This window comes from Triticum aestivum, chromosome 2B (genome assembly GCF_018294505.1).
Source record: "Triticum aestivum cultivar Chinese Spring chromosome 2B, IWGSC CS RefSeq v2.1, whole genome shotgun sequence".
NCBI lineage: Eukaryota > Viridiplantae > Streptophyta > Magnoliopsida > Poales > Poaceae > Triticum > Triticum aestivum.
In genome coordinates, this window is record NC_057798.1 from 8,689,675 (window position 1) to 8,707,276 (window position 17,602).

The 17,602-nt window shown below is 45.3% G+C and overlaps 1 protein-coding gene across 1 annotated transcript; it reads right to left on the reverse strand.

Annotated features, from left to right (window-relative positions):
• Window positions 1-7,023: 7,023 nt before the first annotated feature.
• Window positions 7,024-13,791, reverse strand: LOC123043089 (protein transport protein Sec24-like At3g07100). Its single transcript, XM_044465442.1, has 13 exons — window positions 13,658-13,791; window positions 12,415-13,509; window positions 12,196-12,334; window positions 10,913-11,103; window positions 10,698-10,805; window positions 10,364-10,567; window positions 10,029-10,260; window positions 9,792-9,941; window positions 9,530-9,686; window positions 9,084-9,211; window positions 8,670-8,992; window positions 7,942-8,127; window positions 7,024-7,670 (listed from the first exon to the last, which is right to left on the reverse strand). Exons 2-13 carry the CDS (start codon window positions 13,495-13,497, stop codon window positions 7,440-7,442), a joined length of 3,132 nt encoding a protein of 1,043 aa, XP_044321377.1. The 5' UTR covers window positions 13,498-13,509; window positions 13,658-13,791; the 3' UTR covers window positions 7,024-7,439.
• Window positions 13,792-17,602: the final 3,811 nt, after the last annotated feature.

Here is a 17,602-nt window from a genome sequence, read left to right on the forward strand (position 1 = left end):
AATCTATTCATGATGCTACTGAAAATTATTATTCATGATACCCCTCGGCGCTCGATCTCCTCCGGCTCCTGCTTCACGGGGAGAAGCCCCGCGCCGGAAGAGGAAGAGCTCGCGGTGTGGGAAGATCTCGCGGCGGAGGACGAGCCCATGGCCGAGGAGGGCGTACGCCCGTGCCGATGGTCGTACTCCTCCGTCTCGCGAAGGAGAAGGCTCGGCGGCGGCTCTTGGCCCTTGTACGTCCACTTACTCGCCGCACGCTTCCTCGCACCGTCCGAGCGGACACGCCGCTCGTGCTCGGGGTCGCCACCCCCGCCGGAGCTGCCACTGGAGCTGCGACCAGAGCTCCACATGCAGCCCCACATGGTGGCTGGAGGCGGAAGGGGTCTCACCGGTGGCGAGAAATGTGAGGGGAGTGGGGAATTGCGGTGAGACGCGGCGGCAGGGGGATAGGGTTTCGACCCTATCTGCCCCGCGAACACATAGATATACTGCATCGGGGGGGCAGTTTGCAGGCTGCGGTAAAAAACTTTACGAGCCGGGTGAGTATACGGGCTCTGTTCTGGCCAGAAAATTGGGTCGAGCCCATATACTCGCCGGAATTTTGCGGGTTTGCGACTTATACGGGGTCTGCTAGAGTTGCTCTTACAATTGTGCGTAGGTACAATAGGTCCTCAGATATTGTCGGAAGGTTGTATCATGGTATCACCTGAAAATTTCCGTTAATTTCAGATCCAACTAAAAACAAATCCGGGTATTGAAGGCATTTTATTCCAAAGTTTGGGGATTACAGCAAGCTCGCAAAATCTTAACAACACAAGGTGTAGCCAATATGTCGTGCTAAAAAAGTGCAAGAAAACTAAAAAGAGTCTACGGACTCTTCTATTCTAGCGAGATGCTAGACGAATAAAGAGCACTTGCTGCTCCATCCGCAACGCTTCCTGCCTCTCCTCCCAACCCTCTATGCGCTCTCTGGTAGTGCGAATGTGCGCTTCTTTCTTTGCAGGGTCCATTGTTCTAACACTTATCAACTGGTTGTTTAGCACTCTACAGTGCCCTTCAATCTCTTTCCAGTTGCTCCACTTCGGTAGCAAGGCTGTTGCGTAGTTGATTGTGATTGGTAGGTTTGTACAAACAAGCCCTTCGGGCAGAATTCGTTTATGCAATTGAACCAAATATTCTTACAGTGCAATTTCAATGTTTGGGTGGCTGGAAAAGGGCAATGGAAGAGGGTCCTTGGGGGATGGCAATAGGTACCCATTACCCGCGTACCCTGCGGTTAAAAACCCTACTACGGTAAGGTTGTGTGACAAAAATTTACCCATGTCTACTTAAATGGGAAATAACATACCCATCCGGTAGAGAGGGAATGGGTATGGGATCGTATAACCCATGCTCACGTACCCATGTACCCATCTAAAATATTGACAAGTGGGTTTCCTTTAATATCCTAACGCATTAACTTTCCCCCGTAACCGTGCTAGGTAAAAACTTTAATGTGCAGTCAAATTATCTCTGTAATTTATCGTGATTTTGTGAACTTAAAATGTATGACTATGTGTTGTTATTTATGATTATGTGTTGTTGTTTAACATGTTTATGGGTTGCCTTATAGGCAAAAAAAATTGTTTATGAGAATGTGTTGTTACGATTTGCTGTTGTACATTGTTGTTTAAAATGTGTTGCTATAAATAATTTATGATTATATGTTGCTTTTTACAACTATTTTCTACTCAATTTGATGTGTTGTAAACGCGGGTATTTTTACCCGCGGGTACCCATATACCCTGTCGAGTGATGGGTATGGGAAAAAGTTATACCCTTGACGGGTATGGGTATGGGTGATAGGTAAGTTCCTGGAGGACGGGTATGGGGTGCCTCCATCCGTACCCATACCCTGCGGGTGCCATCCCTATCCTTCGGTTTTCGGGGATTATGTTGTTCTTCTAAAGGAGTATGACGGATTCTCTTAAATTGATACCTCTGGTATAGATAGCATCAATATGTTCGTCAAAGTTAAGGATTTGTTCAATGAGCAAAAACCCTACGCGTCCTATAGCATGGAAGTGACCATGATTGTGATGCAAAATCACTACTCCATGATGGTACGCCATTCAAAAGGCCATCAACAAAGTGTTACAGTGCTTATGAACAAGTGCAAAAAAGGTGACCGAGGGGTGCATCACTCGAAGAGCTCGTAAGTTTTTGCATCTTTAGTGCTCTTGTGTCCCATTTCAATATATTTTTTCTCAATGTTGCAACTTGTTGATTACGCCATTGTCTAGCGCGCACATCATTGTGTATTGTCCAAACGACGAAGGGCAAACCCTTCACATTGATGCATTGTTGAATGAAGCTCAATTGGCATAGCAACTAGATCAACATGTGCCTATGAAGAAGTTTCGGCTCAAGGAGAGGAAGCTTGAGATGGAGGCCACTTTTTAGGAGTGGAGAATATGAGGTCTTTGGCACAAACATCTGGTTCTTTTGCTTTTGGGATCGATGTATTTAAAAAGTTTGTGTAACATGCCGTGCTGTAGAATTTAAATGTATGGTTGAATTTTTATTCATCTAGATACATTTGTCAAGTGAACCTAGAGAGAGGCAGGCATTTGGTTTTGTTTTATTTTATCTTTTTAGTGAAAGGGGTGTGCATTTGGTGCTTGCGGTTACATGGCCCCCACCCCTATCATTGCTGACACGTCTGGATGTGTTCCCCGACTTGAAGCCATATGATTTGGTGATTTGCATTTGAGTTGCCCTTATATGTTTCTAAGTGGATAGTGTCGACACTTTATGCCTCCAATATTATCCCTCAATTGTCCCATGGACATGAGTGGACACCTCCAACGGTAATGCTACACTCACAGGGAGGATTTATACAAACTTCACGGGGTAGCAGACGTGGAGGATTAGGATTGGGTTTAAGGGGTGGGAAGGGGCCCACACCTCCTGAATTTTTTTTGGGGGGGGGGGGGGGGGGGGGAGGGGCTAGTTTGATTAGATGGAACAACCCCATATTAGCCCCGTAAAGGCCCATGAGTCTAGCATTTTCACACCTCTAATCCCCTAGCCTGGAATCAAACCTGGTGGAGGGGACGACAAAAGGAGTCCGGACGGTCCACCCAACCCACTGTCAGTTGGGTGACATCTTCTCACACTAGATCTTATTTGGCGCTTAGAGTACAAAATGGTATGTGGCACACATTGCACGGTTTCATAAGTGGGTCGGTCCACTTAGTCTCCTTTTTGCTCTTTTTTTCTTAAAAAAGAAAACCAAGTTCATTTCACATTATTATTTTTTCTCCAGCACTGGTTTTGCTCGTTTTCTTTTTCTTCTTCTTTGTTTTGTTTTCTACTTTTATTTCATTTTTCAAATTCATGAAATTGTTTAAAATTTGAAACCTTTTCACAAATTCATGATTTTTAAAAAAAATATGAAAAAAATCAAAATTTTCTGAACCTTTTCTAAAATTCGGGATTTTTTCCATTTTGCGAACTTTTTGAAGTCTTCTTTTTTATTCGTGAACTTTTCTCAAATTCGTCAATTTATCCCAAATTTCATAAAAGTTTTAAAAATTAATGATCTTTTTTCTAAAGTTGAAATTTTAAAATTCGTGAAACTTTCCGTTTTTGGGAAAAGTTAACGATCAATATCCTACCTTGTAAAGCAGGCCTGAGAATAAAGCCATATCACAAACCGAACCAATGAACTGCAATCTCCCATGCTTAGCTGTTGTTTAACACGCACACATCTATGCGGCCATGCCTGGAGGTATCCGCTTCAACCATATAACCATACTATGTACTCTAAGCATTTTTTATAAACTATTTTTTCCTAAATGATAGATGTCACACATGTGGCACGAAGCAATCCGGTCCTGACTTTTTTATAACTAAAGTTGCCATCCGGAAGAAAAATCCCAAAAAATTGAAACTTGCAATCCGAGAAAAAGGTTGTCATGTTTCACAATTAAAGTTGCCATCCTCACGTCACTAAACTTGTCATAAAAAATGTTCAGAGTTGTCATATGTTCATGCCACATGTGCGGCACTTATCAGGGTCCTTTTTTTTGCAGACCAACCTGTGGTTGGATGGTTAGGACAGTGGTATTCCAGTGCATCAAAATTTAAATCCTGGTGCTCGTATTTTTCCGGATTTATTTCATAATTTCTGGTGATGCACGTTCAATGGGAGAAGACGTTCCGTTCACTATGAGACCCCCATCGTGACTTCGTAAACCTCAAGATTATATGCCAGCTCAGTCTCTCGGAGATGCTCATAGGGATAGTGTGCACGTGTGTGTTCATAAGGGTGAATGTATGCGCATATATATTCAATCATGGCAGTATAATGAACACCAAAAATAATAAAAAATACATACAGATCCTTGGACCACCTAGCGACGACTACAAACACTGACGCGAGCCGAAAGCGCGCCGTCGTCATCGCCCCTCCCTTGTTGGTGCCGGGGCAAAAGTTGTTGTAGTTAACAACTGGTTGGGTTAAAACCAAATATAACTTAATTAAAGACAAAAAAATAATAGGAATGCTAAAACATGACGTCGGATATTAAGGCATGGCAAATCGAAATTTTTTATGAGAATTTATAGTGGTGTGGGGATGAAAACTTTAGGGAGCAAGCATGACAATTTTCTGGGAATAATTGAACCGAGGCGGATTTGCCATGCTCGCCAATTAAATTGTTACACTCGACAAATATAATTTGTCATAGAAAAATTTGCCATGGCTAAAAGGTGACGTTAATATTCAGATCCAAAAATAATAATATCAGCCAACGCTGTGATGTCCATGTATACCGACATCCTCCGCGTAATTGACCTAACTACGTACGATCCACAAAAAAGAAGATAGACCTAACTACGTACGACCCCACAAAAAAGAATATAAACCCCTCCAAAAAAAAACGTATGTTCCCACAGACCAATCGATGGGTGATATTGAGAACTCGCTGGCGGCTGCGGCGACGGCGGAGCCGAGCCGTCACGGCTTCTGGGCGTGGAAGGAGAGGTTCGTTCTCAACCACCTCACCCTCTACAATCCTGACGACGACGACGACGCGGCCAACGGCGTTGCGAGTGCCGACGCCGACCAGGGCAGCAGGCGCAGATTCCTATGGTGGTCGACTCTGCTCGCAATCTTCGTCGTCCTCAGCACCGCATTCCTCATGGCGTGCACCGAGCCGTCCACCGCCGGACCGGCGGTGTACCTCGCCTCGCGCGTCGTCGGGTATGCCGGACAAATCATCGGCGTGTGCTGGGGGCTCCTCCTCCTCCATCTATGGCAGGCGGTTCGTCTGGACGATAGAAGGGACCAGAGGATCATAGACTCGTTGATGTAAATTTACTCTACTTTCCTACGTGCTCGCTTGATTTCATGATCATGCATATGCATGTGCGGTGTCGATGGTACAAAGCTACTGTAGTACACAACGATTTAATTAATTATACAATATGTTGTAGCTATATGAGTCTGTGTATATGTGTGTACCAAAGAGGCTTTAATCAATAACGATGGTTTGCCTCAAATTCGGTCGAAAGAAAGGAACAAGAGACCCCGCATGAACCCTAGCTAGCTGTCGGTTCTGCCTTTCAACTGATTATTCAATCGTAAACGCTTGGCATCACCCGGCTGATAATGCAACGCGCGTCCGCTGCCTCCGTGGCTGTCGGATCTGATTTTGATCGCACGGCTTGGGAGCAACCTTATCCAAAGTCTGGTTTTGCAACTAGGCCGTTTTTGCAATTGGCGAAAGTAGGCCAGTCCCACCATGGCTTCAGGAGCAAAGAGGCGGCGCCATGACCTAGCCGGAGGACAGCGTTGGCTTAAGAGGCAGGCCTGGTGGAGGAAAGGGAAGGACATTGAGTGGCAGGGCAGTGAAGCAGGCACACCGGCATCAGCGAACCACGGTCAGAGCCGGGCGAGACGGAGGTTCAGGACGGGCAAAGCTAGCGAGGTGGCTTCTCCGGTAACTTCTGACTGGATGACAGGAAGGAGCGCATCAAGGTGACCTCGGGAGTGTGCCGCGCGCCATCAATTGTCGTCCGTACTCACCGGAATCGGACGGCGTAGCTGGTGTGATGTGAGCAAATATGATTTTTTTTTTCTTTTTTCAACAAGGGTCATGTTGCAATTGCAACAAGACTCCTGTTGTGCGAGATGCAGATGTTATTTTGTAATATACGGCTCTTGTTACTGAATATTCTCACAACAATGCTCTTGTCGCAATCACAAGATCGCACACCCATATGGTGTTTCACAACAAAGCTCTTGTTGCAGGACTTTCCCGCAACAAGGCTCTCGTTGCAGTCATGAGATCACATGATTAGACAGTTCGCGACCCGGTGGATCTTTTCAAACGATCATCCGCCCAATGCGTACATGCCCCTCAATCGATCACCTAGGTACCGCAAGCTGTAGGCTTTCTTGGTGCCTCTTGCCATGCCAAGCTCTGTCATGCTCATGGTCACCACTCACCACATCGGGGGCGCGCGCGTATGCATGTATCTGGCCTGGCCTGGCTTTCTTTCATGTGGTAGTCCCCCTCCGTCCGCAAATACTCATCGGAGGAATGGATGTATCTAGATGTATTTTAGTTCTAGATACATTCATTTTTTTATTCATTTCTTCGACAAGTATTTCCAGACGGAGGGAGCACAAGCTAGTCTCCCAGTTCGTCGCATTACTATTTGTTTCACCGAATACTATGATTAGTCTCAAGCTATTTCTAGATTACTATGATTCTTGAGATTTAACTTCATCGGTAAATATTGGTGGTCAAAGTTACATCTTGAAGATCGATGCATAAGCAACGTGTTTTTGTGGTCAAAATCGAGTACAACTGGTCTCGGCACAAAAACAGTTTAGATTAATAAAATCCTGACTTCATGTTAACCTAGATTTCATGACAACTGGCCTCTGCTTGCATGTATCATGTATGCATTTTGTACTTATTTCCAACAAAAAGAAATATGACATCTTGAATCCAGATCAGTACCAAAACATGAGTAAAAAGGTGCTTCCTATTGCAGCCAGATCAATACCAACAGTGAAACAAGAGTTTACACAATCTTTGCAACTAAAAATTGTCGACGATACAAATGCGTACAAACCCCTACCAAAGACTCCAAACGCTTGTACAATTTACCAAAGGTGCTGCCTACTTATTCTGGTACAACAGCTGTGTATCCTTTTCTCGTCACGAAAAATAATCACAAGAACGAAATATTAACAATAAAGTTTGTATTGCTCGCCGACAGCGAGAGTGCTGCTGCTGCTAACAGGATGGCATTTGTAGAACACGGCTGGCTCGCCATTTTTTGTTCCAATGGTTATGAGGGCGACCGGGGACTGGCACAGCAGCCGAATCTGCAGCAGTTTACACAAAAACAAAAATTTCTGGAACATCCGCCGTACATCATCACGAGCTCTGTGTTTGGCGGTGAATTTGGAGTATCCAGTCCATGTAACTGCTTGTTCCTGCCATCTGATCCTCGACGAGGTTGGACAGAAGTAGGAAGCCTTCTCTTGGCTGCTCGCCTTGCCGTACCACACGGGGCAGCTGGTAACATGAAGAATCCCTCTCCCTTAGGGCTCTTAGTACTGCCATGAAGTTTCTCGAGTGATTGTTGTCACATTCTCTCAACTGAATCTGCAAGATTACCCCATGTCAGCAACAAGCACAAATCCAAAGTGAAGTTGTATTACATGCTAACAGTAAGCCTTTTATAGATTCTGATCCCAGAGCATATCAGAGGTATTTTTAAGAACTTCCTAAAAAAAGGAGAAATGGCATATGATACACTGTTAATTTATTTGAATTTTGTTTAAGAAAGTCAAAAAAATTGAAGGACGGAAAGAGTAATGAAGTATAAGTCCCAAGGTCAGGACTATATTATTTACCAAAGAGTAAAGAAGGGTACCTTTGATAGATCAGGGAAGTTTGAGAGGCTGACTCCAAGAATGTCGTTCATGAGCTCAGGTTGGAGCATCCTACCCAACCATACTAGGAAGGTGAAGCCATCATCAAGAAGATATAAACCAGCAGTGTCTAGGCACTGCAAGGTTAACGGCAACCGCTTCAGGGCCCCGTCAATCATATCTGGTTCCTGAAAATCATGACATTTATTCCAGTTAGAAAAGACAGTGTGTAGACTAGATTAAACGAAATGTTAAACTTCGAATACCAATAAAATCAGCTCAGTTTCAATTAATGCTTACTATGACTTTCGGCTCTACAAACTATAATAGAAACTTAATTTTGAAGCAGGAATCAGTAAATGGATTGAGGTGACACCGAACTAACTAAGCAGACTAATGAGTTTAACTTCTTATACTGCTTCTGCCCATTTTAACTACAAATGTGGCTAAATTGAAGGAAAAAAAACCTTGTATCAAACATACTGAATAAAAACAGCTAGATGTTATGTACTTATTTCGCTTAATGACAAGCCTGATCTGGCTGCAAGTTGCAAGATATGAACTATTAAAGGCCAAGTAATTGATCAGACTGACTAGTTCATTCCATCACAGAAACAAGAAAACTGAAGTTATTTTTACTCTAACTTGCATAGTTTGGAAGTAACAAGTCTACAAGCAGCACTGGATAAAAGGTACTATATCAGTTCAGTAGCAAGGAAATACGGCATACCACTGTCAATACTTCATCAAGCCTGTACAGAGATGGATAAATAAAATTGAGCAGCCTTCTTGCAGGCAGTATCATCATACTGAAACCAGCAGCGCAACGTTCATCAAGAGAGACGTCAGCATAACCACCACGCACAGCAAGGGATTTGCATAGGGCCAGGATGTATAATGGCAAGTATCTTAATGATTCTGGATATATCAGTCTCCCTCCTATCCGATGTTGTACAACATATAGATTCCGGTATTCCTTTAAACTTTTCACAAGCTTTAACTGTAATTGTTGTCGAACACTGTCCAGCTTATCAGACAGTGAGTTTTCAACAGCTGCAGGATAGCGATAATTAGTAAGCTATAAAGTGATCACAGTCATGTATACTGACATTTTTGAAGGGGAAAGCATCGATCTAGTACTAACCGGTTCTAGCCAACACTGACACAATGGCACCAGTATCTGCTTGACGATACATTTCACCAAGATCTGTGACCACAGGTGCAGCTGCCGTATGCACCCTGATACGTCGTTCACCAGAAGATGATGTATATCTGATGGTGGTTAAGGACACAAGAATCATACCTGTAAATAATATTGTACAAATAAATGCCCAATGGCAGAAGGCAACATCCAACATCATATGCAGGAGGTGCTTTGACAAGAAAAAATAAACAACTTGGATCTCTCCCAGTTCTACTCTACTGACAAACCCTATTCATGGATCTAGCTATCACCAAACTACAAGCAAAGGAAACCTTGAGAGAGGTGCTCCATTGACATTTTGTCGAGTTATCTTTTGTAACATCAACTTTCTCACTAAAATCAAGAGATAGAGAGCAGGGCACAAGCAACTTGACAGAAAAGGATACAGCAACGCCACTTGGAAGTAAACAGTCTGCGTGGTCATTAGGGTCTCCTCTAGCGACAGTTGCATCGCAAAGGCTTTATCAGAGTCAACAGCTGGAAGAGCTAACAAATCTGTGGACCTTAGCATGAAATGACCATGATATGTTGTGAAACGCACCCCTGAAAAACATTATGTCATGAGAGTTAGGTTGAATATAAAAACTAACAAGGCAAGGAAATATATAGGAAGATGATAAACATGCAGTTGTGCATAAAATCTAAAACCTTTTCCACATCTGATACGCATTACAGATTCCCAAGCAGTCTCCCGAGTAAGGTCTCTGCTAAGCTCATGTTTAAGTTTCTCCCCGTGAGTAGTTGCCTGGAAGGATGGATAATGGTACACCTGACCACCAGTATATTTCGCCAGAGAACCTACACATTAATACATATCACGGTAAGGAAGAGCAAATATGAAATACTATAGGAACTTCTCAACGGGGGTTGTCAACGAATTGTCACCTAAGGAAGCTATATCACAATACTTGTCACTCAAAGAAAATATGTCCACGGCGATCTGATTTTTCGTGAACTCAGCAGCCATCTGTTTATAGAAGGGATCTTCCGGTATCCTCAGAATATGCTCCTTGTCTGTTCCATATGCACGGACATCATCTCCACGAAGTCTCAAACGGCCAATACCAAGAGATGGCAATGTACTCTGGAAGACAAGCAACTTTCCCCCAATTTGACCCTACCACAGGGATTACATAATTGTCCAGAGATTAAATTGTGTAACAGAGGGCACAGAAGAACAACCAACGTGTACTTCAATAATAAACCATTAAGGATCTTACCATAACCATGAATGCTGCTTTAAGTGCAGGACCAAGAGCAGATTCTACATTTACGTTGTCCTGAAACATATTGGGCAAGTTATCGAGAAAGGACTCGACAACAGGTCTAGAATCGACCAAATTAACCAAGAGATCATCAGGCAATGGCAGGAAAACATCGTCCAAATCGGCAACCACCATCATTTGAGGCTGACTCAAAGAAGACTGATACAATCAAAGAACACAAGTTACTTGAGTACCTCATGAAATCAAGTTTGGTATGTTAAAGCAATGATGTTGCAGAGCAAAATGCAATCTTGGAAGAAAATAATAACTAAGGAGCTGCAGGAAATACCTTGAAATTGTGGAAGTGCAATGTGCTGTCGAAGGTTAAGAATCCAATTTGTGTTCGTGGAAAGCCTAGAAGATCATCAAGGCATGATTTGATGGTCTTCGCAACTACCTGGAAGAAAACACATGAGAATTATTTGAATCTTAGGAACCAAAATACTCAAAAAATGATAACCCTCAGAAAGAACAAAAATTCAAAAAAAGAAATGTAGAACGTACCTCGAGCAGCCCACTCCGAACTGCAGATACTGAGACATCAATAAGAAAGAAATACGAGGGCGGCATTGGTGGCCGAACCATATATTCAGTAGGAGCAACAAACTCCACTGTTCCCTTAGAAAGTTCTGGTCTTTGATCTGCATCAAATCTTCTGCCACTAGCATCAAGAGCACAAAAGTACTCGCCAGGAACTGCAGAAAAGGGAACATATAAATTTTAGCAAGGAAAAGGGTGCTAACTGCTAAGAGATCAGTCAGCACTAGCACTGGTACATGCAGATCTCATAAATGACAGCCTAAACAGAATGTAAGATTATACAACAGATGATAGTTCTTTCTACCTCAGGCACTATCTCTATACATAACTGCAATGCAATTAGTCAAAAACTCAAACAGCTCTGCTTAACCCTGCTAAGCAGAAGATCTACCTACATTTCCTCTTGTTTGGAAATTTTATGAGGGTGGCATAAGGAAAATTGCGTCTCTCACTGAAGTATGCTCTCTCGATTACAGTGTGTTGAGCCTAGATCATTGGCCATGTAGTTTACAATTCAAATACTCCAGCCGACCCAAAGTATATAGCTTATGAAAATATATTCCACCGAATAAGTAACATAGCTTCTAAACTATTTCATCTTATAATCCTATATGGATTTCCTGTAACAACTTCAGCTTCACTTTGAAGAACAAGTCAACCTTAATATTTAACCAAACTTAATTGTATAGCAACATGTATTTAACCAAACTTAATTTCCCAATCTTAGATATTATCTGATTCTTTTATTCAAAATTCTTGCATTAAAAGATGGTAGGGATAACCTTATGGAAAACAGCAATATAATGGTGGCACTAAGCATATTCTATAGATCTATAGATATCATAAAATAGCTAAACTGCTAAAGAAAACTATGTTTTTCCTCTACCATTTTCAAAGCTAATCAGGAATCAAGACAAAACATCTCTGCCTCTCTGGTATGTCCAGTGATGCGCCAATGATTAATGGATATCTTACTCAGGTTACAGTTCACTCATAGTTTCATCCCTCTATGAAAACACCGAACCCACCACAATAGTATATCATGCTAGAAGAGTTCTCACACTGCTTTGCAAACATTATAATAAGGCCGCATCTTGAGGATGAACCATTAAACAGTATTGGTAGTAAGAAACCTTAGTAAAGAATTTTGACTCTAAACAAGTGATGATGTGATGGCTGGCAGAAACATCGGTAATCGGTCCATTCAATACGCACTGAATCTGTACAAGTTTCAAGTTAAAAGTTACCATCATTGAGCAGTGTGCAAAGATTGCAGCGCCACTTCCTTCCAGCATCTGCAAATGTTGCATAAGGATTTATATATGTCCTGCATCTTCGACAGCGGATTACACCAGCCGACCCAAAGTTGACAACTGGCACTTCCTCCTAAGCATCGAGAAACAAACATGTCAAAACCATCCAGTGCTTTGGACACATACAGAAAATGATAAAGCAGAGTTCATTACCCCATCAGGTGCTTCTGCGAGAGGATGTACCACGGCCCCAAGGGGCAAATGCCACCTGGAGACCAATGACTGGGACGCCGGGATAGTGTGGGTTGTCAGCCGGAAGTACCTCGGGTGGCAATTCAGTGGGAATGCCTCCAAAACCTTAGCTGGCTCCTCATCGCCATACAGCGGACGTGGTAGCCCATTTACATCCACACCTGGGTCAAGCGACCCAGGCGCAGAACTCACTGACAGAGACTGGAAGTCCTCCACTAAGCTCTGGAGCGTGCCCATCGGAGGCCCTGTAGTAGGATATGCTGGCTGGTTACTGTAGGAGGAATGTGGCCCCATCGGAGGCGGTGCCATGTTCTGCATTGGCTGTTGAAACGATGGCCGGACCGGCGGAAACTGTGGGTTAGGGCCCCCAGGGTAATACCCTTGCACAGGCTGGGGCTGCGATTGTACCGGCGGCGGCCTCACATATGTCGGTGGAGGCATAGTGTTTCCTGTGGGAGACTGTGGCTGCGGGAGAGCTGACGGCGGAGGGCGAAAAGGTGGAGGTGCTGCGCCAAAAGGGCCTTGAGACGGCGGCGCGGCGCCAAAGGGTCCCTGGGGTGGATGTGCGGCGCCGCCAAAGGGTCCCTGGGTTGGAGGTGCTGCGCCAAAGGGTCCCTGGGGTGGAGGGGCTGCGCCCATGGGTCCCTGGGAAGGAGGAGGTGCGGCGCCGAAGGGGCCCTGAGCCGGTGGTGCCATGCCGAAGGGACCTTGAGGCGGCGGTGCTGTGCTGAACGGCCCTGGAGGCGGCGGCCCGGCGCCGAAGGAACCCTGTGACGGCGGTGGACCCCTGTACCCACCCATTGCCGCGGGCGGCGCTGCCCCGAACGACCCCCGAGGAGAAGCAGCCGCCTGCGGGACCGGCGGGCCCTGCTGCTGCGTCGGCGGGACGAAGGGGCCGGCCGGACCACCGGGGCGCGCGAGCGGAGCAGCGGCCCCGAACGGCGAGGCCCCCGCCGCCGGCGGAGGGGCCCCGGCGGCGAAACCGGGCACGAAGCCGGACACGGGGCGCCCCGGCGGCCTCTCGTTCCCCGCGGACGGGCGCATAGCGTCGGGCACCTGCGGAATTCACAACAAGCAGGCCAAGATCAGGTTTTTCTGCTCGATCCGGGCGGCGGCGGGGGGTTTCTCGGTCGGATCCCGCGCCGCGGCGGCCGGATCCGGCGAGACGGGCCGGATTCAGTAGGGAGATTCCACGGGCACGTACCGAGATCGGGGCGGCGGCGGCGCTCCGAGGCGGCGCGATTGGAATTTGTGAGACGGGGAGGTGGAGATTGGAGAAGAAGGTTCCGAATAGAAGACAGGTGGGTGCGGAGGCCGGCCGTGCTGACGCTGCTATAGCTGCGCGTGTCTCGCTTCGGTGGGCCCCACCTGTCTGCCTCTCTGTCTTCTCTCCCGTGTCAAATTCAGTTTCGAATGTCAACCGAATTCGTCCATCCAGAAACAAGAAGTTTTCAGTTTTGTGATGAATTGTCTAGCAGGATCATGGTCCATCAGACCCAATGTTAGGGGGATCTGCGATGTTCAAAGGAGTCGTTTGTTTGTACGTTTCGTATGCGTCGTGGGGAAGGTAAAGTAGTCGCTCTTAGGCTTAGGGTTACGTTGGTCGACGACAGATGCCATGGGAAAGAGGGAAGTCGATGATCATCGAGGAGGCCGTAAACTAGACTCACCTGATCAACACATGGTAATAAGGCTTCATGCTTCATGAAAAAAGGTTAGATGGAACACTAAGGGAGTGCTTGGTTGGTATATATACTTCCTCCGTCCCAAAATAAGTGTCGCTGATTTAGTACAACTTTGCATATATACAGTCTTCTCTAAAGGACTATTTGGTTGGTTTATATAGCTTATTAACTAGTATAAGCAGGCTTTTTGGAGAATTAAAGCCCCTTCTCATTAGCAACGATAAAAGTGCATCCCTATAGAAATCAATGTTGAAAGTACATCCCTAAGAAAAAATAGATTTGAAAGTGCATAGAGGGATTAAACTACCCCCCGAGATATAAAGATGAAAGAGCTCACCACATATAGAGCAAACTCATCACGTGCCCTAACTTTCCACACGGCGTCGTAAGTCTGCAACAACTCTCTGTCTATTTCTATGTCTTCTGCATACAGTTATTTGTCATGTCAAGTTCGGTTTGTGAATGTCGATCGAAATCGTCTGAAAGCAGAAAAGTTTCAACTCTTTGTTTCAAAGAAACTTTTGATCTATTCATCATGCCACGTCGGTACACAGAACAGAAAATAAAAAGTGTATTTATGTCCATGGATCACCTAGCGATGACTACAAGCACTGAAATTTCAAGAAGCCATGGTGGTAAGGCCATACATAACCAGCGCACCAGAATGGCAACCGTTGTCGATAAAGAAAAGTGGATCAAAAGGATTCAAACTCTAGACATACAAACAGGAACAAAAAAGATTGGATCTAAGCACATCCATCAAAGACCAGCACCGACCGAATCCTCTAAGACACACCACCACACGCCCTCCAACAATGCTGGACGCATCGCCGAAACGGGGGATAGAAAAGTTTCAACTAATGAATTGTTTAGCAGGGGCATGGTCTGTTTGATCCATTACTAGGAGCACCCGCGATGTTCAAAGGTGTCGTTTGTAGGGTTTACACGGCAATGTTTATGGATGATCCTATACGTCATGAGGAAAATGAAGTTGGCGTTCGTCTTAGGGTTACATTGCTCGATGACAATGCCATGGGAAAGAGGGAAGTCGGCGATCATCGAGGAGACGATAAACCAAACTATCTAGGGATCAGATGGACATGTGGTATTAATGCTTCATCACTACTAGGAAATACCTTATAGGTAGAACCATAACAGTAGTGCGGGATGAAGGGCACGCGCTACTGCTACTTAGCATTAGCGCTGGCGGTAAACAAGCGCTACAAGTAAGTGAGTAGCAGTAGCGCGGGTGTTCCACCCAGCGTTGCTGCTAAATGGCCCCCACCTTACCGACCGGGGCTACCCGTAGTAGTAGCGCGGCCTACCAAACCCATGCTACTGCTAAGACACTATAGCAGTAGCGCGCGCCTACGGCCCACAGCTACCACTACGGGTGCACTGTGCCAGCAGGTGGGACACACTTAGTGAAGGAAATATGCCCTAGAGGCAATAATAAAGTATTTTATATTTCCTTATTCATGATAAAGGTTTATTATTCATGCTAGAATTGTATTGATCGGAAACTTAAATACATGTGTGAATACATAAACAAATACCGTGTCCCTTGTGAGCCTCTACTAGACTAGCTCGTTGATCAAAGATGGTTAAGGTTTCCTAACCATGAACATGTGTTGTCATTTGATAACGGGATCACATCATTAGGAGAATGATGTGATGGACAAGACCCATCTGTTAGCTTAGCATATTGATCGTTCAGTTTATTGCTATTGCTTTCTTCATGTCAAATACATATTCCTTCGACTATGAGATTATGCAACTCCCGGATACCGAAGGAATGCCTTGTGTGCTGTCAAATGTCACAATGTAACCGGGTGATCATAAAGATGCTCTACAAGTATCTCCGAAGGTGTTTGTTGAGTCGGCATAGATCGAGATTAGGATTTGTCACTCCAAGTATCGGAGAGGTATCTCTGGGCCCTCTCGTTAATACACATCATAAGCTTGCAAGCAAACGACTAAGGAGTTAGTCACGAGGTGATGTATTACGGAACGAGTAAGAGACTTGCCGATAACGAGATTGAACTAGGTATGAAGATACCGACAATCGAATCTCGGGCAAGTAACATACCGATGGACAAAGGGAATTACGTATGTTGTCATAACGGTTCGACCAATAAAGATCTTCGTAGAGTATGTAGGAGCCAATATGGGCATCCAGGTTCCGCTATTGGTTATTGACCGGAGAGGTGTCTCGGTCATGTCTACATATTTCTCGAACCCGTAGGGTCCGCATGTTGGAAATATGCCCTAGAGGCAATGATAAATTGGTTATTATTATTATATTTCCTTGTTCATGATAATCGTTTATTATCCATGCTATAATTGTATTGATAGGAAACTCAGATACATGTGTGGGTACATAGACAACACCATGCCCCTAGTAATCCTCTAATTGACTAGCTCGTTGATCAACAGATGGTCACGGTTTCCTGACCATGGACATTGGATGTCGTTGATAACGGGATCACGTCATTAGGAGAATGATGTGATGGACAAGACCCAATCCTAAGCCTAGCACAAAGATCGTAGTTCGTATGCTAAAGCTTTTCTAATGTCAAGTATCATTTCCTTAGACCATGAGATTGTGCAACTCCCGGATACCGTAAGAATGCTTTGGGTGTACCAAACGTCACAACGTAACTGGGTGGCTATAAAGGTGCACTACAGGTATCTCCGAAAGTGTTTGTTGGGTTGGCACGAATCGAGACTGGGATTTGTCACTCCGGTTAACGGAGAGGTATCTCTGGGCCCACTCGGTAGGACATCATCATAATGTGCACAATGTGACAAAGGAGTTGATCACGGGGTGATGTGTTACGGGAACGAGTAAAGAGACTTGCCGGTAACGAGATTGAACAAGGTATCGGCAGACCGACGATCGAATCTCGGGCAAGTACAATACCGCTAGACAAAGGGAATTGTATACGGGATCGATTGAGTCCTTGACATCGTGGTTCATCCGATGAGATCATCGTGGAACATGTGGGAGCCAACATGGGTATCCAGATCCCGCTGTTGGTTATTGACCGGAGAACGTCTCGGTCATGTTTGCATGGTTCCCGAACCCGTAGGGTCTGCACACTTAAGGTTCGATGACGCTAGGGTTATAAAGGAAGTTTGTATGTGGTTACCGAATGTTGTTCGGAGTCTCGGATGAGATCCCGGACGTCACGAGGAGTTCCGGAATGGTCCGGAGGTAAAGATTTATATATGGGAAGTCCTGTTTTGGTCACCGGAAAAGTTTCGGGTTTTATCGGTAACGTACCGGGACCACCGGGAGGGTCCCGGGGGGTCCACCAAGTGGGGCCACCATCCCCGGAGGGCTGCATGGGCCAAGTGTGGGAGGGGACCAGCCCCAGGTGGGCTGGTGCGCCCCCCCCCCCACACAAGGCCCAAGGCGCAGCTAGGAGGGGAGAGGGGAAACCCTAGGCTCAGATGGGCCT

What these genes read in the sequence shown, in the direction of transcription:
- LOC123043089 (XM_044465442.1), bottom strand. Translation starts at nt 13,497, where the DNA reads ATGCGCCCGTCCGCGGGGAACGAGAGGCCGCCGGGGCGCCCCGTGTCC. An exon ending in TTGTGATATAGCTTCCTTAG is followed by an intron (nt 9,942 to 10,028) that starts GTGACAATTCGT and finishes ATTAATGTGTAG; the next exon opens with GTTCTCTGGCGAAATATACT. An exon ending in TTGATGAAGTATTGACAGTG is followed by an intron (nt 8,128 to 8,669) that starts GTATGCCGTATT and finishes CATGATTTTCAG; the next exon opens with GAACCAGATATGATTGACGG.